Below are 16,727 nucleotides of genomic sequence, written 5' to 3' on the forward strand. Positions count from 1 at the left end.
TGCAGTGAGCCTGGAAAAAACAGCTTCCAGGCCATCGGGACGAGACTGCGCTCCACGTGCATGCAGAGGGTGGCGTGCTGGGGGAGGTCGGCGGGTGAGCTCTGCTGGGGTGTCAGATGTGGTGGGTGGGTGGTAGGGACAGGTGAGCAGGAGCCAGGTCATGAAGGGCTCATCTGTTGGAGTGGAGAGTTTGTCCTTGACCCCGATGCTATGGAGAGCTGCGAGAGACTTTGGGGCTGGGGTGTGTCATTATCTAGTTTGCATTTTAGGAAGAGCCTCTGGCCGCTGAGTGGAGAATCAAGTGCAGAGGGAAAGACCAGAGGGAGGGAGACCAAGAAGGCTGCTGTTGCAGAGGCCTGGGGAATTGCTGACAGACAGCTGCATTGAGGAGTGTCAGTGGCAACAGAGACGGTTATGGTGTTTAGGAGGCAGAGCTAGCATGATGTGAGGACTGCTTAGATGTGAGGGTGCAGGGAAGGAGGAATCTAGGGTGACTCTCAGCTTCCTGGCTTGGGTGACTAGTGGATTGTGGTGCCACCTACTAAGAGGGAGAATGTAGGAGGAGAAGCAGATGGTAGGAGCGTGGAGAGCATGCCTCCTCTTTAGGACGAAGTGTGTCTGAATGCTGTGTGACATCCAGGTGGATGGAGATCTCAGGAGGCAGCTGTAGAAGAGGGAGTGTTGTACCCTGGAGATGCTGATCTGGAAGCCACACCTCGCAGGTGGTAGTAAACCGTGGGTGGAGATGAAACTCCCCAGAGAGGGATCATGTTAGTAGGAAGGGGGTCTTGGTGCTATGTCTACAGGAGAATTTCTTTTTTATCCCTAAATTACTAAAATATTTTAGTTAATGGTGGCTTCACTGTTACGGTGTAAGAACAGATTCATCTAAATATTAAAATGAAAATAATACCTCAAATTTCTTTGTGTTTTTTGATAAAGAATCTGAAAGCTTCATCTTTCTGCTCTCATATGCAGTTAGGCTATACAAGAACAGCGGGTGGAGTCAGAGACCTGGTTAGCCCTGGCTTTGCCTCGTAACAGCTGTGTGACCTTGAGCTATGCCCTTCATCTTTCTTGAGCTCAGCTTCCTCATCAGTAATAGAAATTGTTCTGTGGATTAAATAAGATAAAGACTGTGGAAAGAATCTCACAAACCATTGAGCCTTACAAACATTTACCATGATGGTTCTTTTTAGTCCTGTAAGGTTTGGGAGGAGATTATTTCTCATCGTCGTGCCCAGGGTCACACAGCTGAGGCCCACGAGCAGCCCAGGACCTCAGCCATTGGTGTCCTTACATGTGGTCTCCAGGATCAGCCAGACTTTGGGGCCGTGAATGACGAAAGTCAGGCCTGCACGAACTGAGTGTAGTTCTGTCATCAAACAAAATTTACACAGGCTAATCTGACACCTATTTAGCCGTCTGCATAATAATTATCACGCAGTGTGCTGATCGGGCATAAATGGGAGGCATTTGACATGAATGATTATATTTAGCATTACTTTTATATAACCTAACCAGATTTTTACAGTTCTTTCCTCTTTGACAGTTCATTCATTTATCCGCTCAACAAATATTTATTGAGGCTATAATATATGCCAGGCATTGTTCTGGACCCTGAGGAGACAGACAGACAAGATTTCTGCCTCCTGCCCCACCTCTGTTGAGCTTGCATTCCAGTGGGGGACAGACAATCAATGAATAATCGACTTTTCCATCACAAGTAAGAATGTCAAGCTTCCCTAGAGACTGTGTTGGCTGTCATCTGTCCTCTCCCAGCACCTGTGAATTCAAGGACAAGGCTTCTGGGCCTGATTTGCCAATAGCAGAGTTGTCTTCACCCCAATCCTTTACCTTGTATTTTCCTCTGACCCCCTGGAGCAGGCGATGACTTGAGGCCTTCCATTCATTGAACAAATATATATTGTGCACCTGTTGTGTGTAAGCAGATGCTGGGGATATGACAGTAAACTGGAATCAGTCCTGGCCCCTAAGAAGCCACACTGGTCCCAGGAGTAGACACATAAATGAGCAGCAACAGAGGGGAAAGTGCTGCTGTTGGAGCCACTGGCGGCTGCTGTGATGGCGCGTGGAGAGGTGCCTGGTTCTGATGCATGGCAGGGGTGGGGGAAAGGAGCATACTTCAGGCAGAGGCGGCACAGCGTGCAGGGAAGCTGCAAGGTGCTGGGTGTGGCCAGGACATTGAGGGTGTGTAGGGAGTAGGGGCATGTCATTGGATAAAACTTCTACTGGAGTGTAACACACAGGCAGAAAAGTGAAGATAATCTTAAGTATTCAGCTCAGGGAGTTTTCACAAATGGAACACACTTGTGTTATCAGCACCCAGAGTAAGAAACAGGACATCGCCAGCACCCCCAGAACACCCTGCATGTCCCCTTCCAGTCACTACCCACCCCCAGGGGTAACCACTAACTGGACATCTAAGAGCACAGAATAGTTTTGTCTGTTTTTATACTTACGTAGGTAGAGTCATACTGTCCCTACTCTTTTCGCCTGGTTTCTTTCACTCTTCATTAAGTCTGTGAGATTCATCCATTCAGCTGTGTGTAGTTGTTGACTGTTCATTTTCATTTTCATATGACATTCCATTGTGTGAATATGCACTGTACTTTTCCATTCTGCCGTTGGACATCTGGGTGGTTTCCAGTCTAGGGAAATCCAAAGACTGCTGCTCTGAACATTCTGGTACGTCTTTGGTGAGCACGTGCATGCATTCCTATGGGAGATATGCCCATTGTGGAGTTGCTGGATCATTAGCATATGTATAAATCTCTAGGAGACTAGGTTTCAAAACAGTTATACCCATTTACACTGCTACTGACCCTGTACGAGAGTTCCAGTTGCTCCACATCTTTGCCAACACTTGATATTGTCTCTCTCTCTCTCTTTCTTTTAATCATTCTGAGTATAGTGGTATCTTATTGTGGTTTAAAATTGCATTTTCCTCATGCCCAATGAAGCTGAGCACCTTTTCAGATGTTTATAGCCTTTGGATATCGTCGTTAGTAAAGTGTCTGTTCTGATCTTTTGCCCATTTTTCTATTGGATCTGTCTAGGGAGGGAGGAGGAATCATTTTAATACTTCTCTCCTAACCAAGGGTGACCCCAGATTAGCATATGCAGGTGCTCACCAGCCTCACTTACCCCAGTGATGGGGTGGAGCTGGCAGCCTACAGACTCTTGTCTCAGGGTGTCAGAAAGGTCTCAGGGAGGGGACAACACCCGTGCTGCCTTAGGGGGAGGCAGCATCCTAGAAGGTTCTGGCTTTGACACCAGGGGCCCACCCCAGGAGGGAGAGGGGCTGATGGAGGAAGGATGGGGAGGGGGCCGTTTTCAGCCGGTGGCAGGAAAGATGTGGAAACCAGCTGATGACCTGGGATGTGAGCTTCTGCCCTCAGTGTTTGCTGGGAATAGACTTCTCCCATCTGGGCCAGGGAGGAACTTACATTTGGCCTTTAGGCCAGGCCCTGAGCATGGCAGCTTCTATGTCATCTTAGTCCTCAGTTCAACTCCACCCGGCAGGTGGTGTTATGCCAGGTTTACCTGCAAGGAAACTGAGCTGAGTGACTAAGAGAAGCCTTGATGAAGGCCCCCCAAGCTGGCACATGGCCGAGCTGGACTTGAACCCAGCCCCTTCCCCCCTCCACTCCCCAGGGAGTAGTGCATGCCATGTGTCTGGGGCAATGGCATAATCTTCCCGTCTCTTCCTCTTCTGCTTACCCATGGCTCCTGCTCCTTAAGAGCAGATGAAGGTTTTCATTCCCAATTAGAAATTTTTAAAAAGTGGAACCCCATGAATCATTCGATCACAGTTACACCAGCCTGCCCCCGTTTGATGAGGGGGATGGAGTTAGAACCTGAGCCTGAACACGGGGAGGAAGGACAGAGGCCTGGAGTCAGCCTGGAACTCTCCCACGGGCACTGCGAGCAGCACTGTGGAGGGATTGCTGGCCCTCCCCATAGAGGCTTTCTGGGTAGTGGCTCGGTCACTGGGCTGGATGGGTGGCTACTGAGCAGGGGCATAGGACTCATGTGCTCCCACCACTCTCTCACAGAGTTATGTCATGCCCAGACCAGCAGAGGGCTCCATGAGGATTTATAGAAGATGCCCCGCGTCTCGGCGCCTTTGGTGCTGCTTCCTGCGTGGCTCGTGATGGTGGCCTGCAGCCCACACTCCCTGAGGATCGGTAAGTGCTGCTTGTACAGCATCCTGGAGGCAGCCCACTCTCTGGATACCCTAGATGTCCACAGGGGACATATGCCCTCCCTGAGTTCGGCTGGGCCAGGGCTGGTGGGGGGAGGGGTGGCAGCTGACAGGCTCAGAGCTCTGATCTGGTCAACCTGCCAGCTCCCCTTGTGATGAGAATAAAGATGCTGATAAGTCCCTGTTGCAGTTGCGGCTGACTCAGCCTAGGACATTAAGGGCCAGCTGTTAGGTGAAGAAAGAGGGTGGAAATGGATCTTGGTGACCCTGGCCTGCTTGGCGGGCTGTTGACGTGGGGTCTGCTTGCCCTGGCCTGGTCTGGAGAGGGAGGGTGGGGTCACTTCAGTGACATGTGTTCTGACTGCTCTGTCCCTTGTCCTTGTTGCTGTGGGGGTACCTGCTCCAGGTGTGGGCAAACAATGCTGCCACCTGCCCTGTCAGCACCCCCATGCCAGGAGGGAGGCTTGGCTCCACCTGGGGTCCAGGGCTTCCTGGGAAATCAAGTGCCTCTTCCCCCCAAGACTGAGCGAGGCTCATTAGCTACAGGCTGAGGCCCTGCTGATCTGGGTCCTAGGGACACAGCCCCAGCCACAGGAACAGGGAAACAGTCTAGTCCAGCAGACTCCATGTGATGGCCCAGGACAGACGTGTGGGGTTGGGGATCAGGGGTGTCTTCATATGTATGGAGGAAGGGGGTCAGTGTGGATAGATGGGTGGGGCACAGCAGTGAGAAATCCAGGCGGTGAGTTGTTGGTCACAAGAAGGCCTGTCCAACAGCAGGACCCCCAGGGCAAGGCTAGGCAATAGCCCCAGAGGGACTCAAAGAGCAGCAGGTTATCCAGACAGGTACCCAGCTGAGGCCCCTCTTCCCAGACTAGGGTGGGGAGGGGGGAAAGTGAATTCTATGAACAAGACAGGAGCCTAGGTCCTAAGCTGAACCTGAAATGGTTAGAGACTGGATTAGAAGGAAGATGTCATGATGCCGAGTCCCAGGGAATTGGCTTAAAGCTCCCCATTCCCTCCACTTGCCACCAGGATGGGTCCTAAAGTCCTAGAGACTGGCACGCTGCTGGTGGTGAGGAGGCCAGGATGGGCTGAGACTAGCCAGAAACTGAGACCCTGGCTAGGTCAGGCATCGCAGGCCGGAGGCCGAGCTGCAGGTCTCAAGCCCTGTTGTTACCTCGGGGGCACGGTTCTCCCTGCATATGCAGCGGTGGCTGATTGGAATAGAAACTCGGAAAGGTGACTCAGTTCTCCCCCTAGCGCTGCCCTGGGCTCACCACTCTGCATGCTTAAAAAACAGCAGCATTAAAAACAAGATGTTCCCTCCCTCTTCCCCATTCATGCCTACTGAAACTTCAAAACCTAATTCAATTCTGCTTAGCAGCAATACAAAACGGTTCATATCCTTAAGATGCTTAATTTATAAGATGCCTACAGTTATTCACCATTCGCCTCGAGGTTTTCTGCCCCTCTGAAGGAGTGGATAAAGCAGTAACCCATCAATTCCCATTTGTGGCTAATGGGAAGCGGAAAGGGATCGAGCCAGAATCGGCAGTGCCTCATGGCCTCGGCTCTCCTGACACTTGTTCTCCGGGAGGGAAGCAGAAAGTGGAGCTGACAGATCTCTTTCTTGGCTGCTACACTGACAACAGAGGGCTTCAAAGGGACCCCTCATGCTCCCGTGCCCACTCTTGGAGCATTGGTTGTCCAGTTCTGTCAAGACTCTGCTGGTCCTCAGTTTTGGTTCATGCCAGGCCACTTCCAGCCGATTTCCAGCCAGGCGCCCTGCTGGCTGGCAAGGTCAAACGGGGCCTCATCTCCTGCAGATAGCGCGAAGCAGAGTTAAGCCAACAAAGAGAAAGAAAAGAAGTGAAGAATGAAAACAGCAATGCTGGGACCTGTTTTCCTGTCTCCTTGGTTATCCTGGGAGCCAGGACCTTTCTAAAAGTCTCCTGATCCTTCTGGATGGAAAGGTGCTGATTACATGGGCTCCAGAGAGGACCTGGAGTAGAGCAGGGGTGGGAAGAGAACTAGGTCACCGAAACTCAGGGAGCTGCACTGAGCAGCAGGCAACGTGGCACACAGATGGGTTGTACTGCCGTTGATGGGGCTGGGGTCTCCAGAGTCCTCCAGGGGCTCCCGGGAAAAGGAGGGGCCGCTGCTCCTCCCCCCTTCCCAGGGGCTCCTTCCCCCTGAATTTGTTTTTTTCTGGGATTTCTCCCAACTCCCAAGCCTCAGAATAGATGGCTGTGAGAGTGAGGCTGCATGAAGGGACCAGGGATCTCAGAGATAAATTACTCCTCCCACTCCATCCTCAACCCTACTTGTTCGTTGGTGACAATATGGATGTTTGTAAAGAGGCGGCCGAACCCATTACCCTGCCTTGGGACTGCTGTTTTTCATTCAACGGAAGCGCAGGGCGGGAGATACGGCCAAACTGTCTATTACAGTGTCTGGTGCTTACCCCCCGAATGAGGTTTTGGGTAAGAGAAAAGGATGTTATTTATTACTATGAGGCTGCCTGCATAAATTCCCCAAACTCTCACACATATGTCAGCCCCCTTCAGTCATCTGTCTTCTGGAAATGTCTTTTGATTTTGCTTCTGTCCCTCTGGGTCCTCTGAGTGATGACTGTGGGAGCTGCAAGTTAATAAATGCTCTCAGAAGACCCCACCCCGTCTCTACAGCCCTCCATTACTTAAAGGGATCATCGTAAGGTCTTAGAGCCATAAAGGAGTCTAAGGATCCCGTTTTCCACCCTGCTCCTCTCACAGATGAGGAAGGACGCCCGAAGAGGGCAGTGATTTGGCCAATGTCACATAGCAAGTAGGTGGCTGTGCTGGTGGCAGTCAGCACTAGAGCCCAGATCCTTGACTCCTGTTGCAGTGCTCTCCTTGCTGCCCACCAATGGGCTCCCTTGGCCACTGGGGAAGCAGACTCACCTTCAACAGTATGTGGGGGTCATGGTCTCTTGTAGTTTTCTCCCATCCTGTTTCTGATACTAGCAAACGTTACCCTTGCCCCGAACACATTAAAAACTGAAGAAGTATTTACCAGCTGAATGAATGCTAGGCTTTCCAGCCTGCCTCCCGTTACTCCTTCCCTGGCTCCTTATTTCTGCCCCACTGAACTCCTCACTGTCCCAAATATACCAGGAGGTTTCCTCCAAGCTTTAGTCATCCCCTCCTGTGTCTGTAGAGCTCTTCCTCCCCTTCCATCTTCTCTGCCTGGAAAACTCCTCCTCCTCCTCCACTGGCATAGTTGGCTTAAACAGCTCTTCCTCTGAGAAGTCCTTTCCCAACATCACCCTGTCCTCATAGGGAGAAATCCTCTTTTTCTTACCTTTCTCCCATTGCCTTGCTGCTTACACCTGTTCCAGCACTTCCCAGGCTGTGCTCTAATTATTACGGCATTTTCTGACCAGACTCTGAATTCCATGGGAGAGCAGCCAGCTCCCACAGGGCCCTTCCTCAAGCGTGTCGCTCAAACCTAGTGAGTGTAATGGGTGGATGAATCCGTGGCCTTCGCAAGACCTGATTCCCCAGGAGCATGTTTGGTATCATCGCTTTAAAGTTCTTTCTTCTGGTCATACCTCTGCTTACAGAAGGAGACTTATTGGAGGAGGTGGAAGGGAAAGGAGAAAGAGGAGAAGGAGGAAATGTCCATCTATCTGTCTTACTTAAAAGGGAGAACAGGAATGGGCTGAAGATCCTGACTGGGTTCTAATGGTAAATCACTGATTCCATTATTCATTCATTAATTCATTCAACAGGCGTTTACTGAGTGCTATTTATGAGGCTGGAGAGTTTAAATAACTCCTCTGAGGCCACATAGATACTGAAATTCAAACCTGTCTGTCTCCAAAGCTGCCTCTTCCTGCTTTGCTCTGCTCAGGTAGTGGACCCCTGGAGACATTTGGGCTATCCCATTATCACGGCAGTCATATTAAATATATTGTGTTCTGTCTGGTAAAGGAATTGAAAGATGGAATCATTATTGCTTATATAGTCTCTTACTTTTCTTTGATTCCTTTACCTCCAAATAATTTCCTAAGGGCACAGACAAAGCCCATCTGACAGGTGAGGAAACTGAGGCCTGGGGATTTGAGAGGCTTACTCCTGGTGGTACAGAAGTCCTGATCAGTGTGGGTGGCACTAGACAGATCAGCAGGTTACTGCAGAAATTGAATCTCTTTTTTGTTTAAGGTTTCCCCGTGTGGTGAAGCAGCAAGAGCATGGATTTATTTGACACGCTGCCTTGCGAGGACCCCCAAGCACTTTACAGCTACCATTTTTTGACTTAGTTGGTTTCCCCCAATGAGCCGCAAGTCCTGTGGAGAGAATCTTCAACATAGAACATTCAAATGGGATAAAGATGAAGATAATAAGAGAATTAGGGGAGGCACAAGGGGAGAATAAAAACCACTGGTTTCTTACCCTGTTCTGCTGCGTATTAAATATATCTGACACGCTGAGATCCAAATACACCAACTAAATTCTGTGCCCTGTGGAGGATTCACCATGGGGGGTTCTGAGTGGTGGCTCCACTTCATAATGTTACATGATGTGCTTTATGAAATCTTGATGGGCATGTAAGTTTTCATCTCTTTTCCAAATTGAGACACCTGTATAAGCCATCAATTGGTCTCTCACATTAGCGACAAATAGAAATTGATGGCTTTCTCCTTCATCTGTCACCCAGAGAGGGAGTATAGAAAGATTTCTGGGAGACACATCTCTCCTCTGGTAAACACCTGAGGGAGTCTCTCTTTCTTATTCTGTCTGTCTTCCTGGGTCTAGCACAGTGCCTGGCCCATAGTCCTGCTTAGTAAATGTTTGCTAGGTGAATTCTCTAATAGCAAGTTTTGAACCTTGAGATAACCTGTTAGTTTTCAAATTTCTCTTCCCCCAGATATTGATCGGTGCTCAAAAATGCCAACCAATTTTATTTAATAAGTGTAGAAAATATGTGATTTGGAGAGTAAATATTTTGCCAGGAAAAAAAAGTCCGAGTATGTGTCTGCTCAAGGCTGTCTCTCGTCTCCTCCCTGCCCACCTCCCCCAGCTCACCTCCGGCACGTCTTTAGGGAGAATGAGGGAGGCTCAGCTGCAGGCGGACAGGCCTCCAGGCCACTGTGCTGTGTGGAGTCACTCAGTCCACGATGTCGTCATCCGTCTTCACCTGTGGCTTGGTCTTCTTCCAGGAGCACCACGCAGCATGCTTTCAAGACATTTATCTTCTCTCTCAACTTTTCTCAGAACCTATTTGTGATCTACAGTCTTAGGCTGTAGTCTCTTCTGCTGAGAAGTGAGGGATGAATTAGGCCTAGATGCTCCGTTTTACGGATAAGAAAAACTGGGGTCCCAGTAAGGCAAAATGAACTGGTAAAGGTCCCTCTGGCAGTGCCAGGATTCCTGACTCCCAACTGCCTGGTGACATTTGTGGCGTGGTTTGCACTTGTTCTTACACACGTGTTCATTCAATTTCCCCAACAGCCTGTGGGGCTGGTAGAAGTAAGCACACCTTAGGGAGAAGAGCCTGAGGTTCACAGAGTTTGTGACCTGCCCGAGCTCATACGGAAGGGAGTGGTAGCCTCAAAGGGCGGAGAGGAGAGAGCATCTCCCAGGCGGGGGCCAAGGAGTCAACCGAGTATCAGAAGACAGTGTGGTGACAGAGTCCTGAAGAGCCTGTTGACGGTATGTTATTGATGGGTGAGGACTAAAAGCCACCAGTGTGTAATGCCCAGGACCTTATGAAATCAGGCCAAGCTAGAGAACACACAAGTAATGGCAACAAATGTTGTGTTTTCTTAAATGTGCCGTGATTGATCTCTGGGAGGAAACTGGGAAAAGTTCCAGTGGCAGGGGTATCTAAGTGAAGGGATGGGGCTGTTGCCCCGAAACTCAAGTCCTCGATAATAGAGCAGATTTCCAAATGAGTTCGGTATGTGGCTGCCTGTGTTCATTGGTGCTGCCATGGCCTGGTTCCCCGGGGCTCTTGTTTTGCCCCACCGCACATGTGATGGCCTGGCGGTATCTGCTGCCCTGCTCGATGGAGCCCTGCCTGGCAGAGATACATGTGGTGTCGGGACAACAGTCATGGAGAGATTTTTGTCAGAATTTTAAAAACCTGTCTCCAGCTCCGTGTTTACAGAAGTCTTGGGAGGAGAATGAGTCATTAGCAAGCTCTTTTTTTTTTGGTGGTGCAGGGTGGGGTGGGGGGAAGTGGAAATTATGGAGAGAGACTTTGGTTTGGTGTAAAAAAAACATTTACCAGACAGATGGAATGGGCTGTTTTGGATACTGAGGTCCCCACAGCTGGAGGTGACCACAGATAGGTTGGACAGGGATTTCAGCATCAAGTGGGTGTTGGACTATTACTTCTAAGACCCCTTTCAACCTGGGATTCTGTGATAGACTATTTTAGCCTTTGATCTGTTCTCATACTCTCATAGGGAGACATTCTGTTGTTACTGTGTCCTCATTAACAACCATTTATAAGAGCTTAGAATTGAGGCAACCTCCTGCCTAATTTAAGCCATGACCCCATTTGGCTCCAATTGCTTGGATAAGTCAGATAAGACCTGAAGCCTTAGTGAGTCTTTTTGCCTTGTTGGCGTAGACCTGTCCGGGTGTTTCTTTTCTCCCTGTGGCCACTGATGGAGGAGTCAGAGAAGTGCGGGCAATGATGGGAGCTGCTGCCACGTCTCAGCCGAGTGCCTGAGTGTGTGTGAGCCTGAGTGGGTGGGACGCACACGTGTGCATCGGCAGAGCCCGCACATCCCACTCACAGCCTCGCAGCTCAGCTGCAGGCAAGACAGCGGTCACAGTGAGCGCTCATTAGACTGGATGAGCAGCCACACGTTCCATCTCGGGTGGACGGGGGCTGGGCCTTGGCTGCTGGGAGCCCTGGGCGGCAGGAGGCTGCAGACAGCTGTCGGGCCGCCCAGCAGCTTCTCTGTGTCTTGTTGGTGTGTGTTTCTTCCTATCAAGCTGAGTTATGGGCCCATCAGCTTGTGGTGGCCCGGGTGGGCGAGGCCTATTAATCCCATACCGATGAGGAGTGTTGTGGAGAGAGAAGAGAGCCCAGACCAGTCAGGGCTCGGCATGTGCATGGATGGCATGCGCAGTCCCCTGGTCGGGCAGACAGTGCCACTGTGCCAGACATGGGGGGCACTGCAGCCCTGACTGGGGCTCCATGGTCTTGAGGCTTTCTATTAGCATGCCCCCCTTCAAAGCAGAGATTCCCTGTCCTGAACCTTTCTCCCAGGGCTACACGTTAGCCACAGCCCTCTCAGCTCCTCTCACTCCCTGTGTCCCTTCTGAGGAAACCAACATAATTGGGGGTGAGTGGCCATCTGGGACAGCCCACCAGAGGGTGCCTCATGTGTCTCCCTCTTCTCTCAGTCCTTCTGCCCTGACTCATCCAGTGTCTTACATGGTTATTCGAAGTTGATGGGGGTCTGGAGAGGAAGGGAAAAATGAGCCAGAAGTGTTATGAGTAGCACTGGGGTTAGCTTCAGAAGGTTCCAGCAGAGTGTAGAGGTTGACACCAGAGCACAGGCTCTGACCAGACTGCCTGGGTTTGGATCTGAGCTCCGCCCTTTACTAGTTGTATGACCTTGGGCAAGAACTTAACTTCTTAGAGCTTGAATTTCTTCATCTATCACATGAGATCAGAGTTGTCCCTACCTCACATTTTTGTGAGAATTCAGTAAGTTGCTACATGGAAAGCACTAGGACAGCATCAGGCAGGTAGTGAATGCTATGGGAGTGATGTCTGTTAAGAATAGCACCCTTGGGCTGCCCTGTCTCCTTCTCGAAGCCTGCCCCTGCCTGGAGCACTCTTCCACCAAATGCTGTCTCTCCCCATCTCCTAAATCCTGCTTTAAATTCACCTCTTTTTAGGAGCTGAGAATCCCCACCTGGTTTGGAAAGCTCTTACTTCCAGAATTCTCAGCGTGCAGGAGGTGTGCATGCTCACAGTCACGCACACGTTGCACTGTCTTCATTGGTACATGACCACCTGGTTTTCGCAAATATTTAAAAATCCTTATTTGAATTCCATCTGCCCCACAAGCCTAAGAGCATCCTGAGAGATTGAACTTTGTCTTCCCTACCTTCACAGTGTTGTGGGCTTTTCACAGTGGGGTAATGGTCCCAGGTCCTGGTAATGGTCTGAATGATCTCCCATCTTAAAAACCTGCCTTAGCCCCGCATCCCTCTTCAGCTAATCTCCTATTTCTCTCCTTCCCTTTACAGTGAAACTCTGCAAAAGAGCTGCCTATTCAAGCTGTCTCCATTTCCTCTCCTGTCTTCCCCTATCAGTAGGACTCCCTCCCATCAGAATTTCACCCCCACTCCTGATGCCCACATTGCTAAATCCAGTCCTCTGTCCCCAGGCCTCATTTTACTGGCAGTGTTTGACATAGTCTTTCACTCCCCCTTCCTTGACACACTTGTCTCTTTTGGCTTCTGGGTCAGACTCCTTCGCTACCTCACTGGCTTCTTCCTCTCAATCTCCTTTGCTGATTCCTTCTCAGCAATCCGACCTCTGAATATGGATGTGCCCTGGAGTTCTGTCCTTAGACCTCTTCTCTCTCCACACCTGCTCCTTGGTGACCTCATCAGTCTCATGGCTTTATATGCTTATGTCTCTCTCATCTTCTCCCAGCTCTGACCTCTCCCCATAACTCCAGACTCATATACGCCTACCCGTCACCCCCACGTGGACATCTAAGAGGAACGAAAACTCTACATGTCCACAGTCAAGCTGGTGATGCCCCTCCACCCCGAGCCTGCTTCTATCCTGTCTCCCCCATTTCGTGCATGGTAATGCCATTCGATCTCTTTGGACTTAGGCCCCAACCCTGGGAGTCGTGCTTGATCTGTCTTTTCTGACACCCCACGTCCTCTCCATCAGCAAATCCCGTTTGCTCTTCCTTCCAAGTGTATCCAGAACCCCACCACTTCCTACCACCTCAGCCGTTGTTTTCCTGTTCCAAGTTGGTATTATGTCTCACCCTGATACCTGCAAAGCTTTCCTAGTAGTTTCTCTGCTTCTCTCTTGTCCTCTCACTTTGATTCTCAAAATGGCAGCAAGAATGATTCTTTTAAAATGTAAGTTGGGTTGTGTCAGTCCTCTGCTCAACCCTCCCAATGCCTTCTCATTTCCTCTCACGTCAGAGCGAAGGGGGGTCCTGACAGTGTCCCACAGGGCCCTCTGGGAGCTGCCCCAGCCTCCTGTTACTTTTCCTTCTCATCTCTCACCACTCTGCCGCTTACTCACCCCACAGCAGCCCCAGCCCCACTAGCTTCTTGCTTTTCCTCCTCAGGCCTTTGTACTTGCTGTTCTCTCTGCCTAGAGCACTCTTCACCTGGACACCTGCATAGTTCGCTCTTTCACGTCCTGCAGGTCGTGCCCTGCCCGGCAACTCTCCCTCTCCCTCCTCCTTGCTTTATTCTTTCTATGGCGCTCATCACCATCTGACAGACTGGTCCTGTTTGTCTGAGTCCTCCCATCGGGAACAGCCCTTTGTTTTGTTCTCTGCTGTTTCCCCACATGTCAGATAGTGCCTGGTATACAATAGGTGCTCACTAAATATCTACTGAATGAGTAAATAATGCAGACCCAAGGGAAGTCCCAAAGGAGCTTCAAATTTGAAAGCTATTGGAAGGCAGGGACCATGATGGTCTCACTTGACACGAAAGCCATTCTTACCAAGGGCTCCTTGCTGAAGACTGTGCAGTGGCCCTGCTGGCCTCCTGTTCCCAAGTTCTCTGATCCCTGTAGCAGGCCCCCTTGTAGCAAATCCTGGGGCTAATCTTGATCCCATTCTCAGGCAGCCCAAGCCAGCAGTTTAATGACTCAGCATCAGAATGAGTCTTGGCTGCTGGTCTTGCTTTGTCTCTCAGATCCAGACACCAGGCTCTTGACTTATAAACCTCCCCCACCTGTGTGGCCACTGCAGTGCCCAAGTCTGTCTTTTCCTCAAATCTGAAACCTCACTTATATTCTGACTGCTCCAGAGCTCCCCTGGGACTCTGGTCAGGCCTTGCTCGTCTCAGTCTTCTGAGAGCCTAGAGACCGGAATCTGGACCCAGCCTCCCTGCTGGGACCCTGCCACCTGCTTCCAGCTCTTTCCTGAAGCTGCCACTGTTGGCCAGGGTACCTGCCTGTTGTCTTCCAGCAGACTTTCTCAATGTTGTTCCCTGGCTGTCTGCTTGTACTTAGATTCCTAAAATCTTCATGGTGGCAGGGACCCCAGTATAACCCATTTCACCATTGAATAGTTCTGACCATTGGTTTTTCTTCCTATTGAGGCAAAATCTGTCTTTCTTTGCCTTCTACCTACTGTCCTAGGTCTGCCTGTCCCTCAGGAGCATACAGAACAGGTCCAGTGCTCTTCCCTGTGGTGGCATCTCTGAGATCTGAGGCTCTGTCATTTCATGGCCCCTAGCATCTTCTTTCTTCTAGAGATTCATCATTAGTGCCTTTGACTGTTCTTTCCTTCTCAGCATTTGGAGTCTGCTTGTCATCCTGGTCACCCTCCTCTGAATGGTTTTTTTCCTCCTTCCCGGTTAGGATGTGGTCACCCTGATCACAGGCAGGCACCCCCCTCATCTGCTTCTGGTCCCCCACAGGCACCTGCTCCAGTCTGGTGGGGTCTGGTCTCCAGGTTCTGAGCCCCTTGTTGGACTCATTCCCACGAAGCCCTGGCTGCTCTTTGAAAGCCTGCAGCAGTTTGCCCAACATCTAAAGACACCTGTGTTAAAGAGCTGGGTGCTAGGAGGTTCCCTAAGTTGTGTCACCCCTGTGGCTTCTTCCAAGCTGTGCTTTCCCCATCCTTTATAGCACTTGGTCTTTCAAGCAGGGAGTGACACAGGCAGGGGAGGGAATGCCACTTTGCTGGCAACACTCATAAATTTCCCCCAGTGGCAGGGATCTAACAACACGAGACTTTGAGCTTTCAGCTCACAGATGAAAGAACAGGGATTTTCCCAGAGATGACAGAAAAGGGAAGCTTACAGCCCTGGGGGCCTCAGCAGGAAGCACTGCTACGGAGTTGATCCAAACAGGCACCAACCTCCAGCCTATGCTGAAGCTGGCTTGCAGTAGAGGGCCCCAAACCTGGGCAGGCCCCCGGAAGTCTCAGGCCAGCAGGCTGGGAAGAAGGAGAGCTTTCCAAAGGCCATCAGAAAGAATTGTCCTTGTACTCCCTGGAGCTCTTGGCGTTTCTGAAACTAAAGGGACCTTTATCTGGAAATGGTGATTGAATGCTAAATTTCTCCTTTAGAACCAATTTGGAAAACCTAGAGGCAAAAGGAATTAAGTTTGTTAAATAAAAATAAGTGGGGTTGGCAGAGATGAAATGCGGTGTCAATGAGTGAAAGTATCCATGGATGGCCCCCATTGGAGCGCTCTCTGAATTTAATCAACATCTTCCTCATCTGCCCCCAGGAATTATCTCCCAGAGAGCAATATTGGCTCCTGGGGAGGTTGCCCCCCTACCCCGAGCAGAGGAGACAGGACCACTCTCTCCTGGAGGGCTGCTGCTGTTGGCTTGTCATTGCAGCCCGTGAGGGCTCCCTTTTCGGTCTTGAGTGAGTGCCCGTCTTGCCATGAAGTCATCAGGATGGTTACCTGGGGGAGCTTGGAATTCACGTTCAAATCTTCCTATCCTAGGCATCGTGCAACAAGTTGGCCCTGGATTCACAATTCGTGGGTACGAATCTCTCTTACTAGCCATCTTCCTTTAGGCAAATTACTGAGCCTTTCTCACCTTCTATTTCTCATCTATAAACTAGAGATAACAGTTTACCATAAGGGTTATTGTATTAATTGAGAGGAGATACATAAAACACCATGCACAGCATGTGGCATCTAGTGATATTTAATAAACATTAGTTTCTTTCCTTTTGTTTCTTTTAAAAAATAGTAAGTTGCTCAGCATTTCTGGAAGGCATAATTCTGGATGGCCTCCTAGGATGCTAGAATGGTGATGGGCTTTATTGACATACACACTTGGAACTGAATTATAGTTTTACCATGTGACCTTGGGCAAATTACTTGGCCTCTGTTTTCTACTATAGAATGGGGATAATAATACTCCTGCTATATGATTGTTGAGGTTTTCGTGTGGTAACATAGGCAAAATGGCTAGCACGGTGCCTGATAATTAGTAGGAGGTCAATAAATAATAGTTATTGTCAGCACTTCTACCATAATTATTATTACTATAGTTTCTATTGCTGCCTTAACAAGTTACTGTAAATTTAGCAGCTTAAACAAGACAAATTTATTATCATATATATATATAGTCTATAAGTCAGAAGTCCATCATGGATCTTGCTGGGCTAAAACTAAGATATCGATAGGGCTGTGATCCCTTCTGGAAGCTCTAGGAGAGAACCCATTTTATGCTCATTTGGGTTGTTGGCAGAATTCACTTCCTTGCAGTTATGAAATCAAGGTTCCCATTTTACTGCTGGCTGTC

General features: G+C 49.8%; 1 protein-coding gene across 1 annotated transcript in view; it reads left to right on the forward strand.

Moving 5' to 3' along the window:
• Positions 1-16,727, forward strand: part of GRIK4 (glutamate ionotropic receptor kainate type subunit 4) — a 388,041-nt gene that overhangs the window by 97,625 nt on the left and 273,689 nt on the right. The window contains exon 2 of the mRNA XM_046684804.1: positions 4,080-4,211. Coding sequence (XP_046540760.1) covers positions 4,130-4,211 — 82 coding nt within the window. The 5' untranslated portion in view covers positions 4,080-4,129. The remainder of the gene's footprint in view (positions 1-4,079; positions 4,212-16,727) is intronic.

This window comes from Equus quagga, chromosome 14, assembly GCF_021613505.1.
Source record: "Equus quagga isolate Etosha38 chromosome 14, UCLA_HA_Equagga_1.0, whole genome shotgun sequence".
NCBI classification, from domain to species: domain Eukaryota; kingdom Metazoa; phylum Chordata; class Mammalia; order Perissodactyla; family Equidae; genus Equus; species Equus quagga.